Source organism: Hippocampus bargibanti, linkage group LG16, assembly GCF_051943395.1.
Source record: "Hippocampus bargibanti isolate YZ-2025 linkage group LG16, ASM5194339v1, whole genome shotgun sequence".
NCBI classification, from domain to species: domain Eukaryota; kingdom Metazoa; phylum Chordata; class Actinopteri; order Syngnathiformes; family Syngnathidae; genus Hippocampus; species Hippocampus bargibanti.
In genome coordinates this window covers 221,711-245,893 of record NC_142749.1, presented here as the reverse complement: position 1 = coordinate 245,893, position 24,183 = coordinate 221,711, and the positions used below count along the sequence as shown (strand labels likewise).

Here is a 24,183-nt window from a genome sequence, read left to right as displayed (position 1 = left end):
AATGATAGTTCAAAAAAGAGCCTCATATAAGATGTTAGCAAACATGATTATTAGCTATGTTGTTTAATACGACCCATTTTTCTTTGGCAAGTTTTGATCTGTGCACCCAAGTCATTCTTTAGGTAGGTGCAAAACAGCATTCATAGACCTTAGCATAATCCTCCCCACCCCACTGAAACACACACCATTGTTTTAATATAATTTTCTCTTCTTTTCAGGTTTCTTGGTGTGTGTCAAAAATTTCTTTTGGTGAGTGTAGTACACGACTTGCATCATTTTTTTTCAAAATTTCTAATCAATATTACATGTCATTAATCACATTCACACAAAACTGTATGGGGTGAAAGAGAGACCCCCCCCCCCCCCCCCCCGGATTTTTCATCTTTGGCTACACATATTAGACATTTCAGAAACCTTTGCTAGAACTGAACAGAGTGACGCTCTCACCTAAATTTCACAATCTTAGGGTGAAGTTGTTATTGAAGTAACATCACACAGACAGTAACCCAATCCCTGACCTGTGATTTATTTTGAAATGTTTCAACCAGGTGGCTGATGTTCCACTGCCTTCTACCCGAATGTCATAAGTGATTTTCACGTTAGGTTGTGCACATTTTGGTTCCTGAGTGTTTTAAAATGAACAAAATGGTTTGAACATTACTAGAATAAATATTAACATTTTGTTCGAATTTACGACCGGTTTCAAAATCAGGTGTGTTGCAACAGGAAGATTTTGAAATTATGCAGGACAGCAGCCCTCCAAGACCCGAGTTTGACACCTGTGATTTAAGATAAAAAAATCATTTGATAGTATAACACTGAAGATGTTTATACTGGGCTGAAGATGTTTGTATGGGGCCAGATTGCTGTCAGAACCTAAGCACAGAAGCAACTAATATATATTTGAGCTTTACTTATTTAAAATTTGTTAACTGATTACAACAATTACCTTATTATTTATGAAATGTTTATTTTTTTCACAATGGTTACTTGACTACTGGAGGTACTTTAATCATGTTTTTACTTAAAGGACAACCAACGCCTCCGGACAAGTTGTGTCCATAATTTGTAAAATCACTTCAAATGACTTCGACTGAGCGTATTTTACAAAGATTCCACCGCATATAGCTATATTTTTACGTTTTAAGACTCGCACTGAATATTCAGGTAGTCTTGTTTTTGAGTTGATGACCATCCCCACGTGACGTCACGTTTGAAACGCCCCTGACCGAGGAGGCGACCAACAATGCATTTTGCGGTACTTTGTTTGGTCTGAAAACTTAGTGTTGATGGCGAAATTAGAAAGAAAACATGAGGAGCCCGCGATAAGAAGAAAGCAGCGTCAGCGCAGAGCGCCGATGCGTATGTGGAACTGTCGCGGCTTGGAATTGAGGCGGATTTATGTGGGACAGGAGATGTGAGACAATGTCTTTTCGTCAATGGATGCTACAGCTTCGTGTTTGCTTTCAACATTTAGCTTGTAGTAGACGTACAAATTCCACTATGACGTCCCTGATCCACTGCTGACATGGATGCTTTGATCCTCTCCTCTTTCAACGAGAACTGCTTCATGTCATCACAAAGAGGGTACAGCAAGTCCTGAAGAATGAATGACTCTGTGTCTTTGTGTTGTCATATTTGTTATTTTTTTTTGTTTTCCCCCAAGATGGCGGCGCGTGAACACGCAGTGGCTCCCCTCTCCCGGCAAATTGCCGTTTTCATGTTTATTATGTTTGTTAAAGTAATTAGTAATAAGTGCCTTGCAAGCTGGGTCCGAGAGGACATTAATTTCATCTGTGCTGTATGTCAAACATATTAGCATATTTGACAATAAAGCTGACTTTGAAAAAAAAAAATAACGTGATGGTGAATCCTTGTGTGTTGCACCAAGACAGCTATTTGATATTCACTGACACAAATTCCCCGCAGAAAAATCAGCTCATTTCCAACAGAGCTTGGCCGCCATCTTTTGCATTTTCCAGGACACTACATTTCAGTCCAGATGCCATTGACGCCTCAAAATGACCCGGAAGGACTTCTTTAATCGATTGCAAACATGTATGCTTTCCTATTCAGAACTATTTGGATCACATTCATAACTGGATGAGTAACAAGAAAACATGTTCTCCGAATCTGAAGCCATTGTTTTGATTTTTCAGCAATGCAAGACGTCTTGGCGTGACGTCACGAACTGGGGACGAGACTTTTGAAAATCCACAATCCGCAGCTCGATTTGTTGCAGTTTTAGCACACTTTAAAGGGCAACCGACGTCACGTTTTTGTTTTTTAACTGACATCAGAAAAACGTTTTATAGCATCTAAAATACCCAAAACACGCAGTATGACATTTTTAGTCAAATGCAAAACACCAATAAAAATGACTTAAAGTGTCCAAAATCTGCGAAAAATTGAGCTGCGAATTGGGCATTTTCAGAAAGTCCCACCCCCAGTTCGTGACGTCACGCCAAGACGTCTTGCATTGCTCGAGAATCAAAAACAATGGCTTCACATTCGTAGAAGATGCTTTCTTGTTACCCATCCAGTTATGAATATGATTCAAATAGTTCTGAAGAGGAAAGCATACATGTTTGCAATCGATTAAAGAATTTATTCTGTGTCATTTTGAGGCAAATGGGCGGGGGGGGGAATGTCTCACCCAAAAAGAGGCAATAAAATGGCCACCGATCTGTGAGGAATGAATCTGCCCGTTCCACAGGCTGATAAATTATTTCAATGGAGCTTGGACTCCCTCTGCTGGCGGCTTTTGGATGTAACACACGGTTTTCAAAAAAAAAAAAAAAAAAAAAAAAAAAAACAGTACAGCAAAATACATTGACGTGATGGAAAGATGCTACAATGCGTCTTTTTTTACGCCAGGAGACGGTCCTTTTCTGACGTCACGTGAGGACTCGTCACCAACTCAAAAACAAGACTTCCTGAATGTTCAGCGCGAGTCTTAAAACGTAAAATATAGCTATACGCGGTGGAATCTTATTAAAATACCCCCAGTAGAAGTCATTTTACAAATTATAGACACAACTTGTCCGGAGACGTCGGTTGTCCTTTAAGTCATTTTTATTGGTGTTTTGCGTTTGACTAAAAATATCAGCCTGCGTGTTTTGGGTATTTTAGTTGCCATAAAACGTTTTTCTGATGTCAGTTAGGAAAAGAAAAAAAAAATGGTGTTGGTTGTTCTTTAAGGTTTACTTAATTGTTTAACATTGGTTACCTGATTTCAGTCCTGTATTTTCCAGTGTATAAGGTGAACTGGAGAAAAGGCGCATCCTCAATAAATGCTCTATTTTCAAACCTTTTACATATGTAATAACTTTAAAAGACAAGGTGCACCTTCAATGCACGAAAAAAAATATTAAAATATAATATATGAATATCCTAAAAAAATCCAAATACAGTATAAGGCACATTGCTTTGGTCTGATAACTTGGTGTTGATGGCGTTACAGTAGAGGCTGGGGTTACTCGCCACTTCTTCTACAGGGGGGAAATTGAGTCGGTGACAGCTGACAGTAGTGTGAGACCTGTTGTGGGTCAACATTTCATTTATAAGGGGCACTTGAGTACAAGGTGCCAGGTTATGTTTTGAACAAAATCAAGGCTTTTGGGTGCGCCTTATTCACCGGAAAATACAGTACAGGTGACATCCCACTGACGACCGGGTTCCGTTCCGACCAAACGGTCATAAGTCAAAATGGTCGCAAGTCGAAATCCATTCAAAATGTTGAAAAGAGCCTCTCTGCTGAATGACTTGCAAACGATCTGATTCGGACACCACGGGGCAGGCGGGCGTGGGTCTGGGTTGCCGGTGTTCTACCGGTTGCCGTCTCCTTGGCGGTACCTCGCGGCCCGACCCCGCGACCATCAGCGGCGCCGACCTCCCTGACCCGCTACCTCGCCGCAAAGCAGAACGAACTGTCTCAAAGAGGCGGCGGCTGTGGGCGTGACGCGGCGCACTTGTCGCGCCGATCCCGCGCGCCCGAGGGCCGACGCTAGACCAGCCTCGGCTCAATTCCTGGCCGGACTGCGACCGCCGTCGGGTGACCCCACCCCGTTCTTGTCACCGCGGTCCCGTGCGCCCCAGCGCCAACGCCCTCCATCCTCGGCTCTAGTCCTGGCCACACTGCGGCCGGCGTCAGTGGGCACTTCCGCCCTCCAGTGCCATCACATGGTCGATTGCTGTGCGAGAGTGAGAGTGCGTAACTGGACAATTGAGTTGAGCAAGAGTAACTTAATATTTTCCTACATTCCATAAACACGCATGGCAGGCTGATTGAACATTCTAAATTGTCCCTTGGTGTGAGTGTGACCGCAAATGGTTATTAATTTGTGTGTCCTGTGATTGGCGGGCAACCGATTCAGGGAAAGTGTGTAACTGGACAATTGAGTTGAGCAAGAGCTACTTCACATTTTCTTACATTCCAAAAACATGCATTGCAGGCTGATTGAACATTATAAATTGTCCCTCGGTGTGAGTGTGAGCGCAATTGGTTGTTCGTTTCTGTGTGTCCTGTGATTGGAGGGCAACCGATTCAGGGTGTCCTCCGCCAACTGCCCAAAGACACCTGCGATAGGCTCCAATGTCCCTGCCAACCTTGTGAGTGGTTCGGAAGATGAATGAATGAATGAATGAATGCAGCAAGACTTCCATTCCACTGTGCCTACGGCATGTGTGTGTTCCAGCATAATAGGGATACATAAATTTGTCACGTATTTTCACACATTCAAGGTTTTCCGGATGTAACATTCTGTTTGAGGGCATCTAAGGATCGGGTGTAAAGTTCTGTTTTTGGGGGGAATTGGAACTGACATTCCACTACATGAAGCCTTCTAGGGACAGCGGTCAGTCCAGTGGACAACTTACCATGTTATCCGGTCACAGGGTGCATACAAAGGTTAAATTATCACAGCGTGTTTTGAAAAATGTTCATTCATCATCGGAAAAGTTCATCAAACTTGAAGCCTCCGCCAGCGTAATGTGGCTTGTTGAGGATCTGAGGTAGCACCAAGTGTTCCCCTTTGGTTTTGGACTTGTCGCTGAGATGAGACAGAAGCAAATACATTGAATTACATGCATGGACATTTAACTTAAGGCGTGCTTGTAGACCACAGGTGTCAAAGTCAAGGCCTGGGGGCCATATCTGACCCACTTTATCATTTCATTAGGACAGCAAAAGCAAATAAAACTTGTGAAATTCCATGATGCTTAAATAAAGTCTGAACCAAAATTTCTAATTATCTCATGTAAACAGTCATAATGTTTTACTTCAAATTTGAAAACTGGTTATTCATTCATTTGTTGTGCGTACTATATGTCATATGTGGAGGGGATTAAACATTATAATGGCTTCCCTAAACTACAATGTGGCCCGCGGCAATGAGTTTGACACCCTTGGTATAGACCAGGTTCATTTCAATTACATCTTTGTCAACTCTTTTCCACCAGGTTCTGCAATGGTCTTCTTTCTTCTCTTCTCAGGTATTCAATGGAAGATTGCTGATTGTCACGAGAATACACACCAAACACAAAGATTAAAGTTTGCTTGGTTGGTCAAGGCATTGAGGTTTGGACGTTTGAACAAAATGATGTCAGTTTTGTTAGTCCAGATAGCAATCTGGAAAGGTCCCTTATTTTTCCCCATCAGTATTGATCTTTTAAAATACAAGTCTTCACATCAAAGTAGGTGGTATTTTGGGTATGTTGGGAATTGTACCAATGCATTGTTTCATTTTGACAGGTCAAAAAGTCTTAAAAATAAACAATAACTTTTTATTTGTCCCACAAATATATGAAATATGCAGTTCACTTTACACATATTGACCAGCACAAGGGAGGCACTCTACCTGAGATACTATCAACTAGATAAAAATTCAAACTGTAATAGCTTAAAAAGAAAAATGGTTGTTGGTGAGAACCTTTCTTCTGGCACTCTGGCTTCTAATCAAGTAACAAAGCATCGGCAAATACAAGACAAGCTTTCATTTTTTTCAGGTTTGTCTTTTCAGAGAACATTTGTCCCATTTTAACGACAATTCTCTGAATGTACGAGAGCTTCTTTAAAATCTGGTTGCTAATGCTTATATATATTGTCAGTTATAAGTCAAGATGTAAAAAATGTAGCCACAAGGGGGCACAAGCCAGTGTCTTATTGTGCCGGTCCCAAGCCCGGATAAATACAGAGGGTTGTGTCAGGAAGGGCATCCGACGTAAAACATTTTGCCAAAACAAATATGCGAAAAGGCAAGATGGAAAGAGTACTTTGAAGAATTGATGAATGAGGAAAATGAGAAGGAACAACGAGTAGAAGATGTGACTGTTGTGGACCATGACGTAGCAAACATTAGCAAGGATGAAGTGAGGAGGGCGCTGAAGAGGATGAAGGGGGGAAAGGCACTCGGGCCTGATGATTCGCCAATCGAGGTATGGAAGTGTCTTGGAGAGGTGGCGGTGGTGTTCCTGACTGGGTTATTCAACAAGATCTTAGATGGTGAACAGATGCCTGAAGAATGGAGACAAAGTCATATTTAAGAACAAAGGAGATGTGCAGAGTTGTACTAATTACAGAGGAATAACGAAACTCTGGGAAAGAGTAGTTGAAGCTAGACTAAGAGCAGAAGTGAACATTTGTGAGCAGCAGGATGGCTTCATGCCGAAAAGAGTACGACAGATGCAGTGGTTGCTTTAAGAATGCTGATAGTACAGAAGTACAGAGAAGGTCAGACGGAATTGCATTGTGTCTTTGTAGATCTGGAGAAAGCGTATGACAGGGTGCCCAGAGAAGAGCTGTGGTATTGCATGAGGAAGTCTGGAGTGACAGAAAAGTAGGTCAGAGCGGTGCAAGACATGTATCATGACTGTAAGACAGTTGTGAGGTGTACTGTCGGTGTGATGGAGGAATTCAAGGTGAAGGTGGGACGCCACCAGGGGTCAGCTCTGAGCCCCTTCTTGTTTGCTATGGTGTTGGACAGGCTGACAGACGACGTTAGACAAGAATCTCCTTGGACTATAATGTTTGCAGATGACATTGTGATCTGTAGCGAGAATGGGGAACAGGTGGCGGAGAAACTACATATGTGGAGATATGCCCTAGAAAGGAGAGGAATGAAGATCAGTCGCAGCAAGATGGAATATATGTGTGTGAATGAGAGGGATCCAAGTGCAAGAGTGATGCTACAGGGGGAAGAGATAAAGAAGGTGGAGGATTTTAAGTACTTGGGGTCAACTGTCCAGAGTAATGGAGAGTGTGGAGAAGAGGTGAAGAAGCGTGTCCAGGCAGGCTGGAGCGGCTGGCGAAAAATGTCAGGTGTGATGTGTGATAGAAGGGTTTCAGCTAGGATGAAAGGACAAGTTTATAAAACAGCGGTGAGACCAGCCATGATGTTTGGACTGGAGACAGTGCCACTGAAGAAAAGACAGGAAACAGAGCTGTGGGTAGCAGAGCTGAAGATGTTGAGGTTTTCTTTGGGAGTGAGCAGGTTGGATAGGATCAGGAATGAGTACATTAGAGGGACAACTCATATTAGAGGCTTTGGAGAGAAAGTCAGAGAGGCCAGACTGAGATGGTTTGGACATGTCCAGAGGAGAGAGAGAACGACTATATCGGGAGAAGGATGCTGAGCCTTGAACTGCCAGGCAGGAGACCGAGAGGAACACCGAAGAGGAGGTTTATGGATGTGGTCAGAGGACATGAAGGTAGCTGGTGTTAGAGAAGAGGATGCACAAAACCGGGATAGATGGAGGACATTGATTCACTGTGGCGACCCCTGAAGGGAAAAGCCGAAAGGAAAAGAAGAAGTCGAGATGTAAAAAAAAAAATATCGGGAACAGAAATGTTCGAAATCAGAGGTATGACTATGTAGGGCACACTGCATTATCAGAGGTATAAACAAGAAGCTACAATTGTGGCTGTGGTTGTACTCGGCATACACAAGATGCGGAATGGCTACAGGTAATGCAATACAATACAGATTTATTAATACAGAGACTTGCTCTCATTGGGTTCCATCCTAAGGAAAAATGATATGTATTTCCACTGCTATGCAGATGACTGCCAGATCTATGTCCCACTGAGCAAAAAAAGACACTTGCTCGTTAAGGTCACTTTTATCCTGCCTGGAGGAAATGTAAACCTGGATGGCACAAAACGTCTTGAACTTGAAAAGAAGACAGAAGTGATAATGTTTGGTCCCAGTGGCCCATGTACATCTCATCCTGTCTACTTGGGCCTCCTGGCTCCTTATCTGAAGTCAACAGGGTTAAACTTGGGTCTTAAACTGGACAGTGACTTTATACTTAACCGATAAATTGGTGCTGTTATTAAATCCCGCTTCTTTCATTTTAGGAAGATGGCTAAAATAAAATATCTCCTTTCTCATGAGCACCTTGAAACAGTAATTCATGCCTTTATCGCATCTCGGCTTGATTACTGCACTTTACTTTGGAGTCAGCCAATCCTCCATGAAGTGTCTGCACATGCACAGGTGTTGGTCGTACCAATCAGTGGCAGTTAAAAGGACTTCCGTCAGGTCATTGTATGCGTTTGTTTCACCCTGTCAGGTTTGTTTCATCTTGGCAGATTTTTACTCATGGTTTTCTCTGATACTTCTGATGACTTTGATGTTTTAGATTTTGTCACTGCTAACTTTATTGAATACAATTTGTCAATTACACCCTGCTGCTCCGTCCTGCCTGCTTTTTTGGTATCCACCACCATCACCACCTTGCAAACCGTGATAAAGATCTTATTATCCATCCATCTTCTGCCGCGTATCCGGAGTCGGGTTCCGGGGGCAGCGGCTTCAGTAGGGAGGCCCAGGCTTCCCTCTCTCCAGCCACTTCTTCCAGCTCGTCCTGGCGGATCACGAGGCGTTCCCAGGCCAGCTGGGAGACATAGTCTCTCCAGCGTGTCCTGAGTCGTCCCCGGGGTTTCCTGCCAGTGGGGCATGCTCGGAACACCTCACCAGGGAGGCGTCCTGGGGGCATCCTAATCAGATGCCCGAGCCACCTCATCTGGCTCCTCTCGATGTGGAGGAAGAGCGGCTCGACTTTGAGCCCCTCCCGGATGACCGAGCTTCTCACCTTACCTCTAAGGGAGAGCCCGGACACCCTACGGAGAAAGCTCATTTTCTGCCGCTTGTATCCGGGATCTTGTTCTTTCGGTCACGACCCATAGCTTGTGACCATAGATAAATTAAGAGCTTCGCTTTTTGGCTCAGCTCCTTCTTCACAACGACAGATTAGTAACAAAGTCCGCATCACAGCAGATGCCGCACCGATCCGCCTGTCGATCTGTCGCTCCCTCGTACCCTCATTCGTGAACAAGACCCCCAGATACTTAAACTCCTCCAACTTGAGGCAGGATCTCCTCCCCCGACTCCAAGTGACAAGAGACAAGACAAATGATTTAATAAAAAGGAACGGAAACTTTGTGGGCTCACATCCACATTGGGCCAAATTTCCCCTTGAAGTCACTTTTGCTTTCTTCCTTCGTTTAATCAGAAGATTAATCAGCTTTTGGTATTATCTTTATAAAGTAGTTGTCTGTTGAGTGTGTGCTGGCAAATGCACATCAATTAGTGTCGGGTAGAAACATTTTACGTTACAATTGGTTCATGCTAATTAGCACCACTAGATGGCACAGGAAGGGCCGTGCAAAAAAATCATTTGTAAATACTTCCAGGAAAGTATTGGAAAAACTGGTTCGCAATTTTAGGCTCAGGGTATTGTCACCATTTATTGAATGTAACCAATTTAGTAACTTTTAATCTCGGTTGCTTATTGGTGAAATCAAGTTTACAGTAATTTAACCAAGTTACTTTTAGAGGCAAGTAATCAGTAAAGTAAGTATTCAATTTGGTAAATTACTTTTTTATGCATTATGGAATTATCTGCTGATCAGGCAGCATCACCATCTGGGACTGGAGCGCCTGGTCAAGAGGGCCAGTTCTGTCCTGGGCTCGAAACGTTGAATGTCGAGATCATAAGCCAAGGACGCACGCACTGCACTGTTTGTACTGCCTTTTAAATTCCACTTTTATTCTTCTGATTTAACAGAGCCTACCTTTGTGACTTTTTCTGAGAAAAATACTTCTTCTTGAGGTCTGCCAGCTCAGTGATCAACTTTTGATTCTCGCTTTTGTACTCATTCATCTTAGAGTCAAGCACTCTCACCTCTGCAGTCAGTGCCTGTGGAATCAAAACACATTTGTCAAAACCGCGGACATATTTTATCGGACACCACAAATTGCAGTACGTGATACAGGTGCAGGTGAGGACAGGCAGGTATTATTACTCTTGGATACCATGAGCTTTTTGGTCCTTTCCCTCAATGTCCTTTGGCAATGCTGAAGCTGCTCAAGTGCCTCTGCACCAGGCTGCCGAGCCAAAATTTGCTGCAGCTCAACATACAGCTTCTCCTTTTCCTATTTTGCCAAAGACGAAAGAAAAAACATTTTCAGTTGAATTTTCAAAAATACAGATACATGTAATCTGAAGAAAACAAGGATATGGATAAGGTTGATAAGGTTTTCAAGCACTCCAGTGAAACTAAACAAAAACAGGTCACCTGTAATAAAAATTCTTGTTCTTCAAAATCTTCAGTCTTGTTGATGAGTCTTCTCTGTAAAGTGTGAACCTTCTGGATCAGCTCATACTTGCAGGGGTCGCTGCCCTGCCATTGACAACCATTTCAAATGTCTAATAGTCTGTTGAAGTTTTAAGATCAAGTGATAACGTTAACATGTGTCACGAAAACAATACAGTGGAACCTCTGACATTCGAACTAATTTGGAAACCAGTGATGACGAATAATTTTCAGTGTATGCCAAGTCAAATTTTCTTATACAATATACTTCGATATCACAGAAAGTTCTAAAAGAGGAATGATGTTTCTATTTATCAACTATGGTCATGTAAAGCACTTGGATTGGATTATCCATCCGTTTTCCGTCCTGCTTATTCCGCATTAGGGTGGCAGGGGGTGATGGAAACCTGAGGACCCGAAGAAAACCCAGGCTGGCCTGGGGAGAACATGCAAACTCCACACAGGGAGGCTGGAGCGGGACGCGAACCGTCGACCTCTGCACTATGAAGCCGGCGTGCTAACCACTCGACTACCGGGCCACCCTGGATTGGATTAATCAAAGCTAATACAATCCAAGAGTTTCACATGCCCACAGTTGATAAATAGTAACAGCATTCCCTGACCTTCCTCCGCTGAAAGGGGAAAAAAAAACAATAATAATCATATTTAAAAATTAACTCATCTGTGAAAGATAAGGAATGTTGAAAAAGGGGAATTCCCCCCTTACCCCCCAACCCTGGGGGACCATGTAATTCACAAGATAGATACAGTACACTGACCTCCAGTCGCCGCCATCTGTGAATATTTATGGGGTTTAACTGTTCCTCAAGAACACCGTTCCTCGTCCTTTCCCGAGCCAGTTCCCTCTGCAGGGTAAAAAGTTCTCGTCTACAACACATGAAACAGATAACCTTTACTAGTCGTGTGAATGGGGAATCGTGTTGGTACTGTGACACAAATGTGGCTAAATTGCAAAATGTTTTTTGAAAATGCTCTAGCCCTATCCCGTTTCCTATCATAGTTGACCAACTACCATTACTTCTCTGTATTTCGTCATCATCATTTCTTGATTCCTGAGTTAAACAAAGTGTGTCGCTTCTACGTTTTTAGCTGCGCAGGCTACCCTGCTAAAGCACTTTGCTAACTAACTTGGGACGTGGGATGGGACTTTCGTGAATCCAGCCCAGAAAAGCTCTTTTGGATTGTCTCAATGGTTCAATTATTGGATGGTGTTGTCATAATAATCATACATTTTACTTCTAAGCGCCTTTCAAAACTCTCAAGGTCACTTTTCAGTCCCAGAAGATTTTATGTGGGTGAGCAGCGGCAGATACACGCGCCATTGTTCACTCAACCCGGAAGTGAATAGATAGAAAGCTAGCTATGTCTATTAGTTATATAGCTAGCTGGCTATCTATTGGCAATCTATTAGCTATCGATTTGCTATCTATTAGATAACTGTCCGGCTAGGTAGCTGTCTGCTGACGATCTATTAGTTGTATAGCTATATGTAGATACATTATTTTTCAAATGCATTCATGTTTCTTGCCGCATTCATTATCATTAGCCAATAGATAGCCAGCTAGACAATTACTGTAGCTATATTAATAATAGCCGACCAGATAGCTAGCCGGCCAGTTTGTGTTGTGTGTGGAAGGGGGTTTATCTGTTATTTTCAGATTTGCTATTCGTTTTTTACAATTTTAATCAGCACATTATACATTTCATTTTGAATCACATATGGCACAATGGATTTCAGTTTATTTCAAGATATGGCATTCTAACATTTTGCACAGTTACATTGCAAGCAAACAAAGAAAAACATATTGTCGGTTTGAACATTTAACATGTTTTTTCTTTGCTTTTAACGTAACTATGACTCTATGAAATGTTCATTTTTTGACAATCATCTGTTTGAGCATGAACCCTTTGACTGCAGCTTACAGGGTGCATGAAATTGTTAAATATCCCGTCCGTCTTTTTAAGATAATAGAAGAAAACTTTTATTAGTCTCAATGGAGACATTGCCAATTCACAACAGCAAAGTTATGAACGGAAGAAATAGGTGAACAAAATACAGGAGCTGCCATGAAGGCACCATCTTGAAGTCAAAAAACAAACAAACAGCAGCAACACATAAATCACAGACATTAAATCGTAACCACTTTTTTGCATCCTCTTTGTTGCAGTTATAGATGAAAGAGGAGATATCAACGCTTAAATTAAATGTCGGTTTAATATGATTTAGCAAATCATTTTATTCCATTTTTTATTCATGTTGAACACAACGTCCCAACTTATTGATTGATATTGGGTTTTTAACACCAGACCCACAAAGATGTACAGTGTTGGTTCCTCTTTTGCATATTCTCACAATTACTTTTGAGTTACTTACTTTAAATCATCTGTGTTGGGCACAGCCTTGTCCAAGATATTCTTTTCACGCCTGATCCTCTTAATTTCTAATTTGAGAAGGCGGATGTCTTCCATCCTCTGGTTGTGGTGAAAGTCCCTCTTACATATGATGGATTGCTGGATCTTGACTTTCTCATACAACAGAACTCGTTCTTCATTGCGTCGTAGCAGCTGCTTGCCCAAGTTGTCCCGTTCTCTGGTCACCTTGAAATTACACCAACAAAGGAAGTTGAGTTGACTGCATTTTCTAATGGATTGTGGTATTAGAATTCTTTTAGGACAAAAAAAAAATCACATCATAACCTGATCTTACTACATACGGCATTGTTTGACGCGGAGAGATGTCCATTGAATTTATTTTGGGGAAATTTAATGGTCCGTGGGCAAATACGCTTTTTTTCTCTCGATATTTTACATTCATGGAAATGAAGTTTTAGACTTTTGTGATTGAATTACACATAAATTGTGTTTACTCTGTCATCCTTGAAAGCACACTATCTTTCCACTCCCATCGTCCATCGTCGGCCTCCATCGGTCATGGCTGACCATGGATGACTGTCCCGGTGGACAGTGTGCCTGGGCGGTGTGTATTATGGAGAGCAGGTTGTCGCCGATGCAGCTTGCTCCACCTCTCCACTACGCTGACTGGACCAAAGGAACAGCTGAGCTGATACAATTTTGGGGTCAGAATGGTCGCAGGAGCTGCCGGAAAGGTAGCGGAGTTCGCCACCAGACCGCCTTAGGTGCGCCATTACCGGATTGATTTCGGGTTTACTCCCATAGGAGCTGCCGGAAAGGTGGCGGATCTCGCCACCAGACCTCCTTAGAGGCTCCGGAGACTCGTGGATGGCGGGGTCGTCTTTACACCCGTCCGTGTAGGTCTATAGGACCTACCCACTGCCAATGTACAGCACCTGGTATTCCCAGGCGGTCTCACATCCAAGTACTAACCAGGCCCGACCCTGATTAGCTTCCAAGATCACACGGGCGTTCTCAGGGTAGTATGGCTGTCCCATACTCACTCCCCCATATAAATAACTTAACCCGATCTGCGTACTTCCACCTCCGCAATATCAATCGTCTTCGACCATCTCTCACCCCTCACAACACTGCTATCCTTGTTCATAGACGTGTCACTTCCCGGATTGACTATTGTAATTCACTTCTCCTTGGTGTCCCTCAGAAATTTCTCCACAAACTTCAACTCGTCCATAATTCTTCTGTCCGGATTATCACCAGAACCTCATCTTTTCACCACATCACCCCCGTTTTCCAAGAGCTCCACTGGCTCCTGGTCAAATACAGAATCAACTTTAAAATTCTTCTTTATCAATTATCTTATTCCATTTAAAGCTATCCATAACCTTGTCCCCCAATACCTATCTGACCTTATTCAAATTTCTATTCCCTCTCGTTCCCTCAGATCCTCTTCCTCCTTTGAAGGATAATAATGGCTAAATGAGGCTTTGAGAAGGATGACTGGACAACCTGGCTGCTGATCTTTCAGTCAAAAAATAAACTATTCTCCTTGAAATGTAATTTTGTTCAGAACGTCACTTGGAAGCTGCTACACTTCCATGTCACTCAGCCTATCTGATGCCTGAATTGACTGTAATATAAGCGAAATGGCAGCTCATGTCAGTTCTAGTAATTTGAACTATAGACAGTTTCACATTAAAATTGCTCTCGTTATTTGCTGCACTCGTCGGATGGGTGGTGTGGAGCCAGTACAAGTACATATAATCTATTCCTTACTTGATCCAGTTGCTTTTTCAGCAGCATGAGTTCAGCTTCTCTGTCAGTAATAATTTTCTGAAGTCTTTCTTGTTCTGTTTTCTGTTGCTCAACACGTTGAATCTCTTCCTCCAGTTGCTGAGTTACCAACTTCAGCTGTCCCTGGAATTCAATAGAATTCAATAGAATGGGAGCATAGCAAACATATATATATGTATATATATATGTATGTATATATGTATATATATGAGCTACCAAAATTAGCATTATTGGCTGGCATTCGGGAAGCCCCGATTTACAAACAATGAAGAACAGGTTGAGCTGCAGTACCTTGAGATTGTCATTATCTCGCACCAAGCGCTTGTGGTGCTGCTGTTCTTTGTGAATGGTTGATTCCTTTGCTTCTATTTCATCTTTCAACTGAGTATTTTGGGTGTTCAACGCCCTCATCTTGATCTTCAACTTTGCAATGCCATCCTGGGTAGGGTAGAACGATCTTTTAGATGAAAATACAGGAGGAATAACAACAAAGAATGTACTTAGCATTGAAGCAAGTGGATCTTAGTCAACTCCATTGATACCTGAGCGTCAACAAGGTTTTTGCTGTAGTGGTTCCTTTCAGATATCACAGAATCCAATAGCTCCTCTTTCCTTTCCAGTTTGCATTCTTCTTCCGTGACTCGCTTTCTCCAGTTATGGACTGCCATCTCACTTGTTTCAAGTTCATTTATTTTTTGTTGCATCTTATAAGCAATATATAAATACATGCAGAAATAAGTAAACATACAAAACAGCATTATCAAGTCCTTTCAAAGTTAACACAACATTAAAATAGAAAAGTATCTTTGAAAACTGTGCGATCCACACAAAGGAATGAATGACTTTATTGTAATACATACATAATGAGGTATCAAATCCGATTTGATTTCAAATTTTTGAGTTTCCCTTTAAAATATTTCATTGCTAAATGTATGTCGAACATATGGTACAACCCGGAGAAATATTTAACTATGATCAAATTTATAAATTCATAGTTATTAATCATAATTAATCAAAGATTCTTATCTATTCTAATTTTCCTTCGGTTTCTTTTTGTCCTATTCTTTCCCTTTTGTTCTATTTTAATGCTCTCATTATTGGATTTGCCTTTATTAGTCTCGCAGATTATCGTGATCTGTGTTTGATGTGCTAAATATAAACATTTACGTAAACAACAATTTTGATTTTCAATCTTAAAGAATGCCGCGACCCCAACGAGGATAAAGCGGTTCGTAAAATTAATGAATTAAATAAATGAATTAATTTTAAAGAACAGGTTTTTTTCACCTGTAGAAGTTTTTCACACTGCACAACTGTCCACCAATCACTGTGAAAAAATATTTTTCACACAACATCTCTTTTATGGATGAAAAGGTTTCTTGAGCCGTCATCTGTACTTTTTGAAGGTGTCGGACGTTTCGCTTCTCATCCAAGATGCTTCTTCAGCGAACTAAAGTCTTACTGGTAGTATCGGCCCTATATATATATATATATATATATATATATATATATATATATATATATATATATGAATGACTTTATTGTAATACATACATAATGAGGTATCAAATCCTTTGATTTCAATATATATATATATATATATATATATATATATATATATATATATATATATATATATATATATATATATATATATATATATATATATATATATATATATATATATATATATATATATATATATATATATATATTCCTATATATATAGGGACATATAGGGATATAGGGCCCTATATATATCCCTATATATAGGGATATATATAGGGCCGATACTACCAGTAAGACTTTAGTTCGCTGACGAAGCATCTTGGATGAGAAGTGAAACGTCCGACACCTTCAAAAAGTACAGATGACGGCTGAAGAAACCTTTTCATCGATGGACCACTCCTGTACGACTAAGAGCTTACACAGACGAACAGCTCTTTTAACATCCCTTTATAAGGAATCAAAACAGAGCAATATAAACTTGACATGTACACCCTTGTGAAAATGTGAAAACAACTCAAATGACGAAAATGTATAATTTAGTCAGAAGTGTGTCCTCCCTTGTTCTTTATCACGTCAGCGATGCGTTTTGGCATGGAATCGACCAGATTTGACAGTTGTTGATGTAAGGGTCCCTGTACCAGGTCTTAATTATAGCACAAATTAGGTCTTTTTTGTGCAATCATTGTCACACAGACCAATCTTGATTATTGACTATAAATTCTCAATCGGGTTCGAGTCCGGTGAATTGCCTCCTCCCCCACTGCTGGGTTCTTGACCAATCACATGGCTTTAACCAAAGACGCCATTTTGTTTGCTCTCTGTCTGTCTGTAACCCCATCCCCCACGGCTGCGTTCTTGACCAATCACGTGGCTTTAACCGAAGACTGGGGGCGGGGAATAGAGGACAAACACGGTGGCCACCATTTTCTTGTGAGGAGAACGGGCTCGTTCGTGAGCGACACAACACTCATTGTGGCAGTTCCGTGTGTATCCCGAAAAATAGTTTGTATGCCAAGGTAAATTTTTCATAAATGTAACGTTCGTAAACCGAAAAGTTCGTAAACCAAGGGGTTAGTAAACCGAGGTTTCACTGTAGTCTGGAAAATTCAGTGGTAATTTAAAGGACAACCGACACAATTGTTTTGTTTCCTAACTGACATCAGAAAAACGTTTTATGGCATCTAAAATACCCAAAACTGATGGCTGATATTTTTAGTCAAATGCAAAACACCAATAAAAATAACTTAAAGCGTCCCAAAACTACTTCAGAAAGTTTCATTTTGAGAAGGTCCCGCCCACTTGTTTGTGACATCACGCTAGGACGTCTTGCCCTGCTCGAGAATCAAATCAATGGCTTCAGATTGGGAGAAGATGCTTTCTTGTTACTCATCCAGTTATGAATAGCATTCAAATAGTTCTGAAGAGGAAAGCATCAATGTTTGCAATCGATTAAAGAAGTCCTTCCGGGTCATTTTGAGGCGTCAGGACTCCAATGTAGCGTCCCAGAAAATGCAAGGGATGGCGCCCAAGCTCCGTTGGAAATGGGCTGATTTGTCTGCTGGGAATTTGTGCCAACTAGTATCAAATAGTAGTCTTGGTGCAACACACAATGATTCACCATTGCGTTATGTATGTTTTTTTCCTTCTAATTTGGCCATCAACACGAAGTTTTCAGACCAAACAAAGTACCGCAAAATGCCCTGTGTGTCGCTTTCTCGGACAGGGGAGTTCCAGACGTGACGTCACGTCAGGCATTGTCATCAACTCGAAAACAAGACTTCCTGAATATTCAGCGCGAGTCTTAAAAGGTCAAATATAGCTATATACCGTGGAATCTTTGTAAAATACTCTCAGTAGAAGTCATTTGAAGTGATTTTACAAATGATGGACACAACTTGTCCGGAAGCGTCGGTTGTCCTTTAAGTACCTGGGCCTATTTTCAAAAGTCAATTCATTCATTGATCCACTCCTTACAGTATTTTGTTCATGGGCACGGATACCGCCGATAACAGCCTCTTACAGATAACCATCGTTATACACGACCGACCTTTTGCAAAAGGTTGTTGTTCTCATTGATGTAGCGATCGCGGTCCTTTTCCACATCCTGGATGAATTTGCGCAGCTTCTGTCCCTCCACACAATAGCCAGTAATCTCTTGCTGGAGTACCCTTTTGTCATTCTCAAGATCCATCGCAAGACATTGCTGTACCTCCACTGACTCTGTGGCTTTGGCCACCGTCTTTTGATTGGCATCACAGAAGCATGTGAGAAAAGGGCATGATTAAGTGTAAACATGAAGATTGTGAAGCGAGAATTACCTTTGTCAAGAGGTCTCGTTCCCTGGTTAGGTCAGAGATGACTTTCTTGTCGGCTTCAACTTGCTTTTTCGCACCTTCAAACTCTGTCGATGGACAAGTTGGCTAAGCGACAATGTTTTTCATCATTTTCACAGTTTGATGAAATATAACAAAGCCAGCATTTCAGAAAGGGTTGGAGATTGTATTTCATGTTTCAGTTCAAGTTATAATATTTTATGTTTCAGTTGAAGTGATTGCCAATGAGCATAATGAAAAACTTAACTCAATGCATGAGGCCAACAGGGAACACCACCATCATACATTTTCCATCAGTCTCAAAGTCTATCTTTGTGTTTTCCATGCACAAGAGGAGCTTGCATACCTTTCTCGAGACCGGTGATCCGAGCTTTGAGAATACCTCTCTGTACTTCCACATCGGCTTTCTGTTCCTCCATTAAACGGAACTTTTTTTGGATGCCCTCTTTTATCTTTCTTTCTTTGGAAATCTCATGACGCATCTGATTCACCGCCTCTTCTTTCAGCTGACAAATGTGGCAGGGGTGCAAATTTTATCAAGAGTCACAAACAGGCCGAAATGAATTAGCTTTTGTTGTGACAAAAACATGTAAAGTGCTACCTTGGCTTACGAACTTAATTGCTTCCCAGACAGTGTGTAAGGCGACGTGTGTAACCCAAAAATTAATTCCCCATAGGAAACCATTAAAATGAGACTAATCCGTTCCCAGGTCCCCATAAAACATGATTTTCTACTTTCTAATTTTCTAAGCCTTACAACTACACAAAATATACCTTATTGTATGTATAATAAATGTGCTATAGTATTATGATTCAAGAAATAAACTGTACTGTACATAAAGTCATTTTATTGACCTTTGTGATGGTCGTTAATGGCTTGATGGAATGGAGTGTCCGGTTTCCTCAGCATTAAACACTTGACGGGGGACGTAGGCTTCTTTCACCATCTTGAGGAATGAACCCTTGTAGGTGCGTTCTCTGTGATAATTGTATCTAGTTCTTCATCAATTGTGATCTGTTTAGCTGGGTTGATAGCTATTTGCATCAAGTGTACAGATGACTTGTGTAGGTTAAACGTGGAGCCTGATTGAAGGGATATTTTAACCTTCCAGTCTACACTCTGCTTTTGAACATCATTATCAAAGTTGAAATGGGTCCAAATTTCACTGTTTTCTATCCATTTTTTCACTATTTCACTTTTGTTTGTTTTATGTCATCTGCCTTTCGTGTGTGTGTTTTCTCACTCTCTCTCTGTCTGCCTGTCTCTTTAATGTTTAACCCCCCCCCCCCCCCACTGCTGGGTTCTTGACCAATCACGTGGCTTTAACCGAAGACTGGGGGTGGGGAATAGAGGACAAAAACAGTGGCCACCATTTTCTTGTTAGGATAACGGGCTCGTTCGCGAACGACACATTATTCATTGTGGCAGCTCCGTGTGTATCCCGAAAAAAAGTTTGTATGCCAAGGTAAAATTGTCATAAATGTAACGTTCGTAAACCGAAAAGTTCGTAAGCCAAGGGGTTCGTAAACCGAGGTTTCACTGTATATATTATTTTGGGTAATTATGAGACCTTTGGCTTATATTTGAATCAAATTTCTCAACTTTTTTTGACTTATTGGCATCAGATACAGTAAAAAAAATAATATGTGTGTGATTTTGACACTCTGCACCTTAATCTCATTTAAATTCTTCTGATTCTCCCAAAAATGATGTTCCCTGAGGGAAACGAGTTGATCGCGGTCCCGCTGCAGCTTGTTGGTTTTATTTTGCAAAAGCTCCAGATCCTTGGTGATTTTCTCAAAGCCAATCTGTTAGAAAGGAAAACGGCATTTGATTGATTATGCTATTATTGAAATCAAATCGGGAGACATCTTCTCTGCGGCATGTCCCGGTTCATCCCCGGGTTTTCCCGCCGCTGGGAGAGGCCCGGAAAATTCCAACTCGGAGGTGTTCAAGCCACAGATATCAGAGAAAAGGCGGATCATAATACCTTGAGTGATTTCAGTTGTTGTGCTAATCTCATCTGCTCATCTTTGGAGGCTTGGAAATCCTTCTTCACCGTTTGGATCTCTCGAACCTTTGTTTCCAAGTCACTGGCCATTTCACTCAACTCTTTTTCCAGTTTTTCTTTTAACCTCTGCTCACGGGAAATCTCATTTTGTTGTGACTGAATCTCATTTTGCAGCTGTGTTGTGTGAAAGACCAACAATTTGGCAGGGAAACTTGACACTTCATATGAGAATAGAGTTACGAGGCAGAACGGTTTATCATGAACACTTTTCCCCCCCATGTACCTGAGAAATATTGTTCAAGGCGTCCTCCCTTTGTGTCTCTGCTTTCTGCTTGCTTGCACTGGCAATGCTGAGCTGTTCTCTGAGACTCTCCACTGTCGTCAGGAGTTTATCACGCTCGTTCGTCAAATCTTCAATCATTTTCAGCAAATCACTAAAAACACATTTGGACTCAGCGTACTTAGCAAATTACATAGTAAACACACTACAGATACAGTAGCATTTGCGAGCATGTCCAAACTCACCTCTGATCTTGGTTAGCAGAGGCCATACTTTGTTGTTCCGCTAACTGTGTCAGAGTGGCAACCTCCTCTTGTAAATTCTTGATTGTCTCCATATTGGCTTGCTCTTTATTGTAGGCAACATCAACCATTTTCCAAGCTTTATCTAATTCCTGCGTAAATTATTTGGGTCAGCCAATTTCACGCTCCTCAGCGCATTTGCATATATGTCATCTTTATGTGCTTGAAACTCTGTGTAATATATACCGTCTTTAGGGAAGTCATTGTTGCGTCATCATCTTGAGACATCTTGCGGGCAGCTTCAAATTTGCTTGAGGCTGCCGCCATCTCTGCACTAAGTTCCTTGCATTTGGTCATGAGCCTTTTCTCATTATTGTAGGACTTAGTCAGTGCATTGAGGAGTTTTTCATATTCTTCACGGATCTTGCTCATGTTTGGCTCCTCTTGGTCCTCAGTGAGTTCACTGAGGACCATTTGGAACTCCTCCAATGATTCGGCCATGTCTTCTGTTGTTGGAGCTTTTTTCACCTGTGAATAACAAAAAAAAAACATTTACATCAAAGAATACTCAGATATGGCTTTTCAATATGTTCCTTAATGTAAACAGATATTAAAAGTGAATAAAACACGTTCAGACACATTTTGCTTTCCCTTATTCCATTTGACAAATTAGAATAATATGTTTCAAAATGCTTCTAATGTGATAATTGTCAGTTAAATTATGTAAACTCTCGAAGACCTACCTGTCTTTTTGGTAGAAGTGGCGAAAATAGCAGCGTGTTTTGTCAGGCCGTTGGTGTCGGTTGCCAGACAACGGCTAGTATCGCGATAGAAAGTGGGTTTCGCTGGCGACCAGGAAGTGATAGTGACGTCACTCACGTTTCAAATGGCTGACGTCCCTCCGTTGCGTCTGCTCTTCGGCCAAATCCTCCACTCTTGCGTGTGCACTTTGCAGGACAGAGATCGTATATGTAGGCTGTACAGTACCAATTGGCAAAGCAATTAGCGGATTCTCTGGAGACGAAAAACAAACTGAGCTTTCGTTATAAAACATCCGATGTTGCAGTTAGAACATATCTGGATATAGAAATAGTTAGCCGAAGACAAATGGAATTGTGATGAAGAAATGTATATCATTGGTGTGGCGTGACGTAAGTCTGCATGCCTGTTAATACCGAATGTGATGCGTCACGTCATGTGTGCTTCTTATAAGTATGACCAAAAATAAGAGCCTGTGACGTAATGGGAGATATTCTGACCTTTTTTCTTCTTCTAAAGAATGGCATTTTCCCCCTTTTAATATCGATATGGTTGCCCTGACATTCGATTTTGTCTGTCAATCTATCTAAACTCTTACTCTTGCAAAGATCAAAATATTTGAGCCCAATTGTGATATTTGACGGTTAAACTTACAAATTCTAAGTACAAAAGATCTAGTAGCGCTCCGGGAGGACAATCACCTTAGCCGTTTTAATTGGGGTTTCTTGTTTCAATAGAATTGGGACTGACCTGTCATGTCCCCCTCTTCTGACTAACTCGTTAAATTGTCAAAAGACATAATACTCAAGATTCACATTTTGATATGAGGTTACAGTAACAGACGTCTTGGAAAGTCGAAACATTTTTAATTAAAAACTGATGTACTATACACCATTATGAATGTACAACTACAGTACAAGCATACCAAGAATTTTTTAAATACAAACAAGTGATACATTATTTGTGTTGAATTCTCCAGTGTTTCAGTGTTTGGGGTGAACAGTTATTATAAGTAATATATTTTGTGTGTCTGCAGCAAAAAAAAAAAAAAAAAAAAAATCAATGATTTAGGAAAAAAAAAAGAACATGAAACAATTTCTCACAGCCAGTGAACCGGCTGGAGAAGACTGTTAGATTCCTGGATGAAAACTTTTGCTCAGAGAGACATTTTGAGGTACTGAGTTGTTGAGTTAACGTGAGCAAGCTCAAAACATTTTTGTCACATCTCGTTGCCATCCTGGGAGACGACCCCTCCAATCATCACTCACCTGGGTTCCCACAGCTGATTGTCATTCACTGATTGTGCCTTCTGTCTATATCTGCCTATCGCTCACTACCGTCTCCGTCGGAGTATTTTTGGATGTTGCCGTCACCACTACCGTGTTACCAGGTCTGCCATTGTTTAGTTCCTCCACTCTTCCCTGTTTGTTATTTTGATGCATGTTTCAGTAAAGACTCTTGCTCCTTCCAAGCCTGTCACGTCGTGTATTTCGGGTCCTTCCCTTTCGCCAAACCCCGTCGCTCGAGTCCTGCCTTTTTGCACTCGAGCGTCGTCACAATTTTACAGTGCCCAAACTATGGTGGTGAGTCCAGTTTGTCCTTCTCCAACGATATTGCATTGGGTTTCCGGAGTAAATAAATCAGCTTCATTACAATTATTTTTAAACTTTTGGATATACAGTATGCAGCATACTGTCCAACAACACCAGTGTACAGTGCATGCATTTATGTAAGCTCCATAACCAAAGCTGTAAATTGCGAAAGCAAGGATGCACTGAGAATAAAAACAACTTTTTGAGAAAAAAAACATATAACGGGATCCAGACTCGCTTATTTTCGAATTTAAACATCTAATAAAATCTCTGTTTTCAGAATTTTAAAATACATTTGATACTTTTTCTGTCACTGTGGCGCAAATACCGCGGTGTAATGCAGCATCATTTCATAGCATTGTCTTCTTGTGCCGGTCCCAAGCCCGGATAAATACAGAGGGTTGTGTCAGGAAGGGCATCCGATGTAAAAGCTTGGCCAAAACAAACATGCGGATCGAACCTCTCAAGATGGAGGACACTGATTTGCTGTGGCGACCCCGTCAAGGGAAAAGCCCAAAGGAAAAGAAGAAGAAGCAGGTATGTACAGTAAGGAGACGTACATTTAGATAAATTAGAATATTGTGGGAAATATTTTTGTTTTAATGACGATATAATAAAGTTTTAAATGTGACCCAAGTACATTTCAACAGTATATTACAAATTACCGAGAC

The 24,183-nt window shown here is 41.2% G+C and overlaps 1 protein-coding gene across 3 annotated transcripts; it reads right to left on the bottom strand.

Moving 5' to 3' along the window:
- Positions 1-1,202: 1,202 nt before the first annotated feature.
- Positions 1,203-22,972, bottom strand: cfap58 (cilia and flagella associated protein 58). Of its 3 annotated transcripts, none has more exons than XR_016117925.1 (19): positions 21,905-22,972; positions 21,408-21,689; positions 21,165-21,313; positions 20,923-21,073; positions 20,619-20,813; positions 20,299-20,436; positions 18,974-19,133; positions 18,613-18,695; positions 18,342-18,533; positions 15,328-15,489; positions 15,077-15,223; positions 14,768-14,908; positions 12,993-13,216; positions 11,377-11,485; positions 10,580-10,684; positions 10,317-10,436; positions 10,076-10,200; positions 5,436-5,511; positions 1,203-5,051 (listed from the first exon to the last, which is right to left on the bottom strand). XR_016117925.1 is itself a non-coding variant. In XM_089017587.1 (18 exons), exons 2-18 carry the CDS (start codon positions 21,660-21,662, stop codon positions 4,949-4,951), a joined length of 2,559 nt encoding a protein of 852 aa, XP_088873713.1. In that variant the 5' UTR covers positions 21,663-21,689; positions 21,905-22,972; the 3' UTR covers positions 1,203-4,948. The 3 variants fall into 3 exon arrangements, 1 of the variants encoding a protein (XP_088873713.1); XR_016117924.1 differs by lacking the exon at positions 5,436-5,511 and having other exon boundaries at positions 1,203-4,193; positions 4,879-5,051; XM_089017587.1 differs by lacking the exon at positions 5,436-5,511.
- Positions 22,973-24,183: the final 1,211 nt, after the last annotated feature.

Bases quoted from the DNA above. Each gene is read 5' to 3' on its own strand.
- cfap58 (XM_089017587.1), bottom strand. From the start codon at position 21,662: ATGGCCGAATCATTGGAGGAGTTCCAAATGGTCCTCAGTGAACTCACT. The intron at 20,814-20,922 runs GTACATGGGGGG...CACACAACACAG, and splicing joins CCTTGAACAATATTTCTCAG to CTGCAAAATGAGATTCAGTC. The intron at 18,696-18,973 runs GTATGCAAGCTC...GTCCATCGACAG, and splicing joins GATCACCGGTCTCGAGAAAG to AGTTTGAAGGTGCGAAAAAG.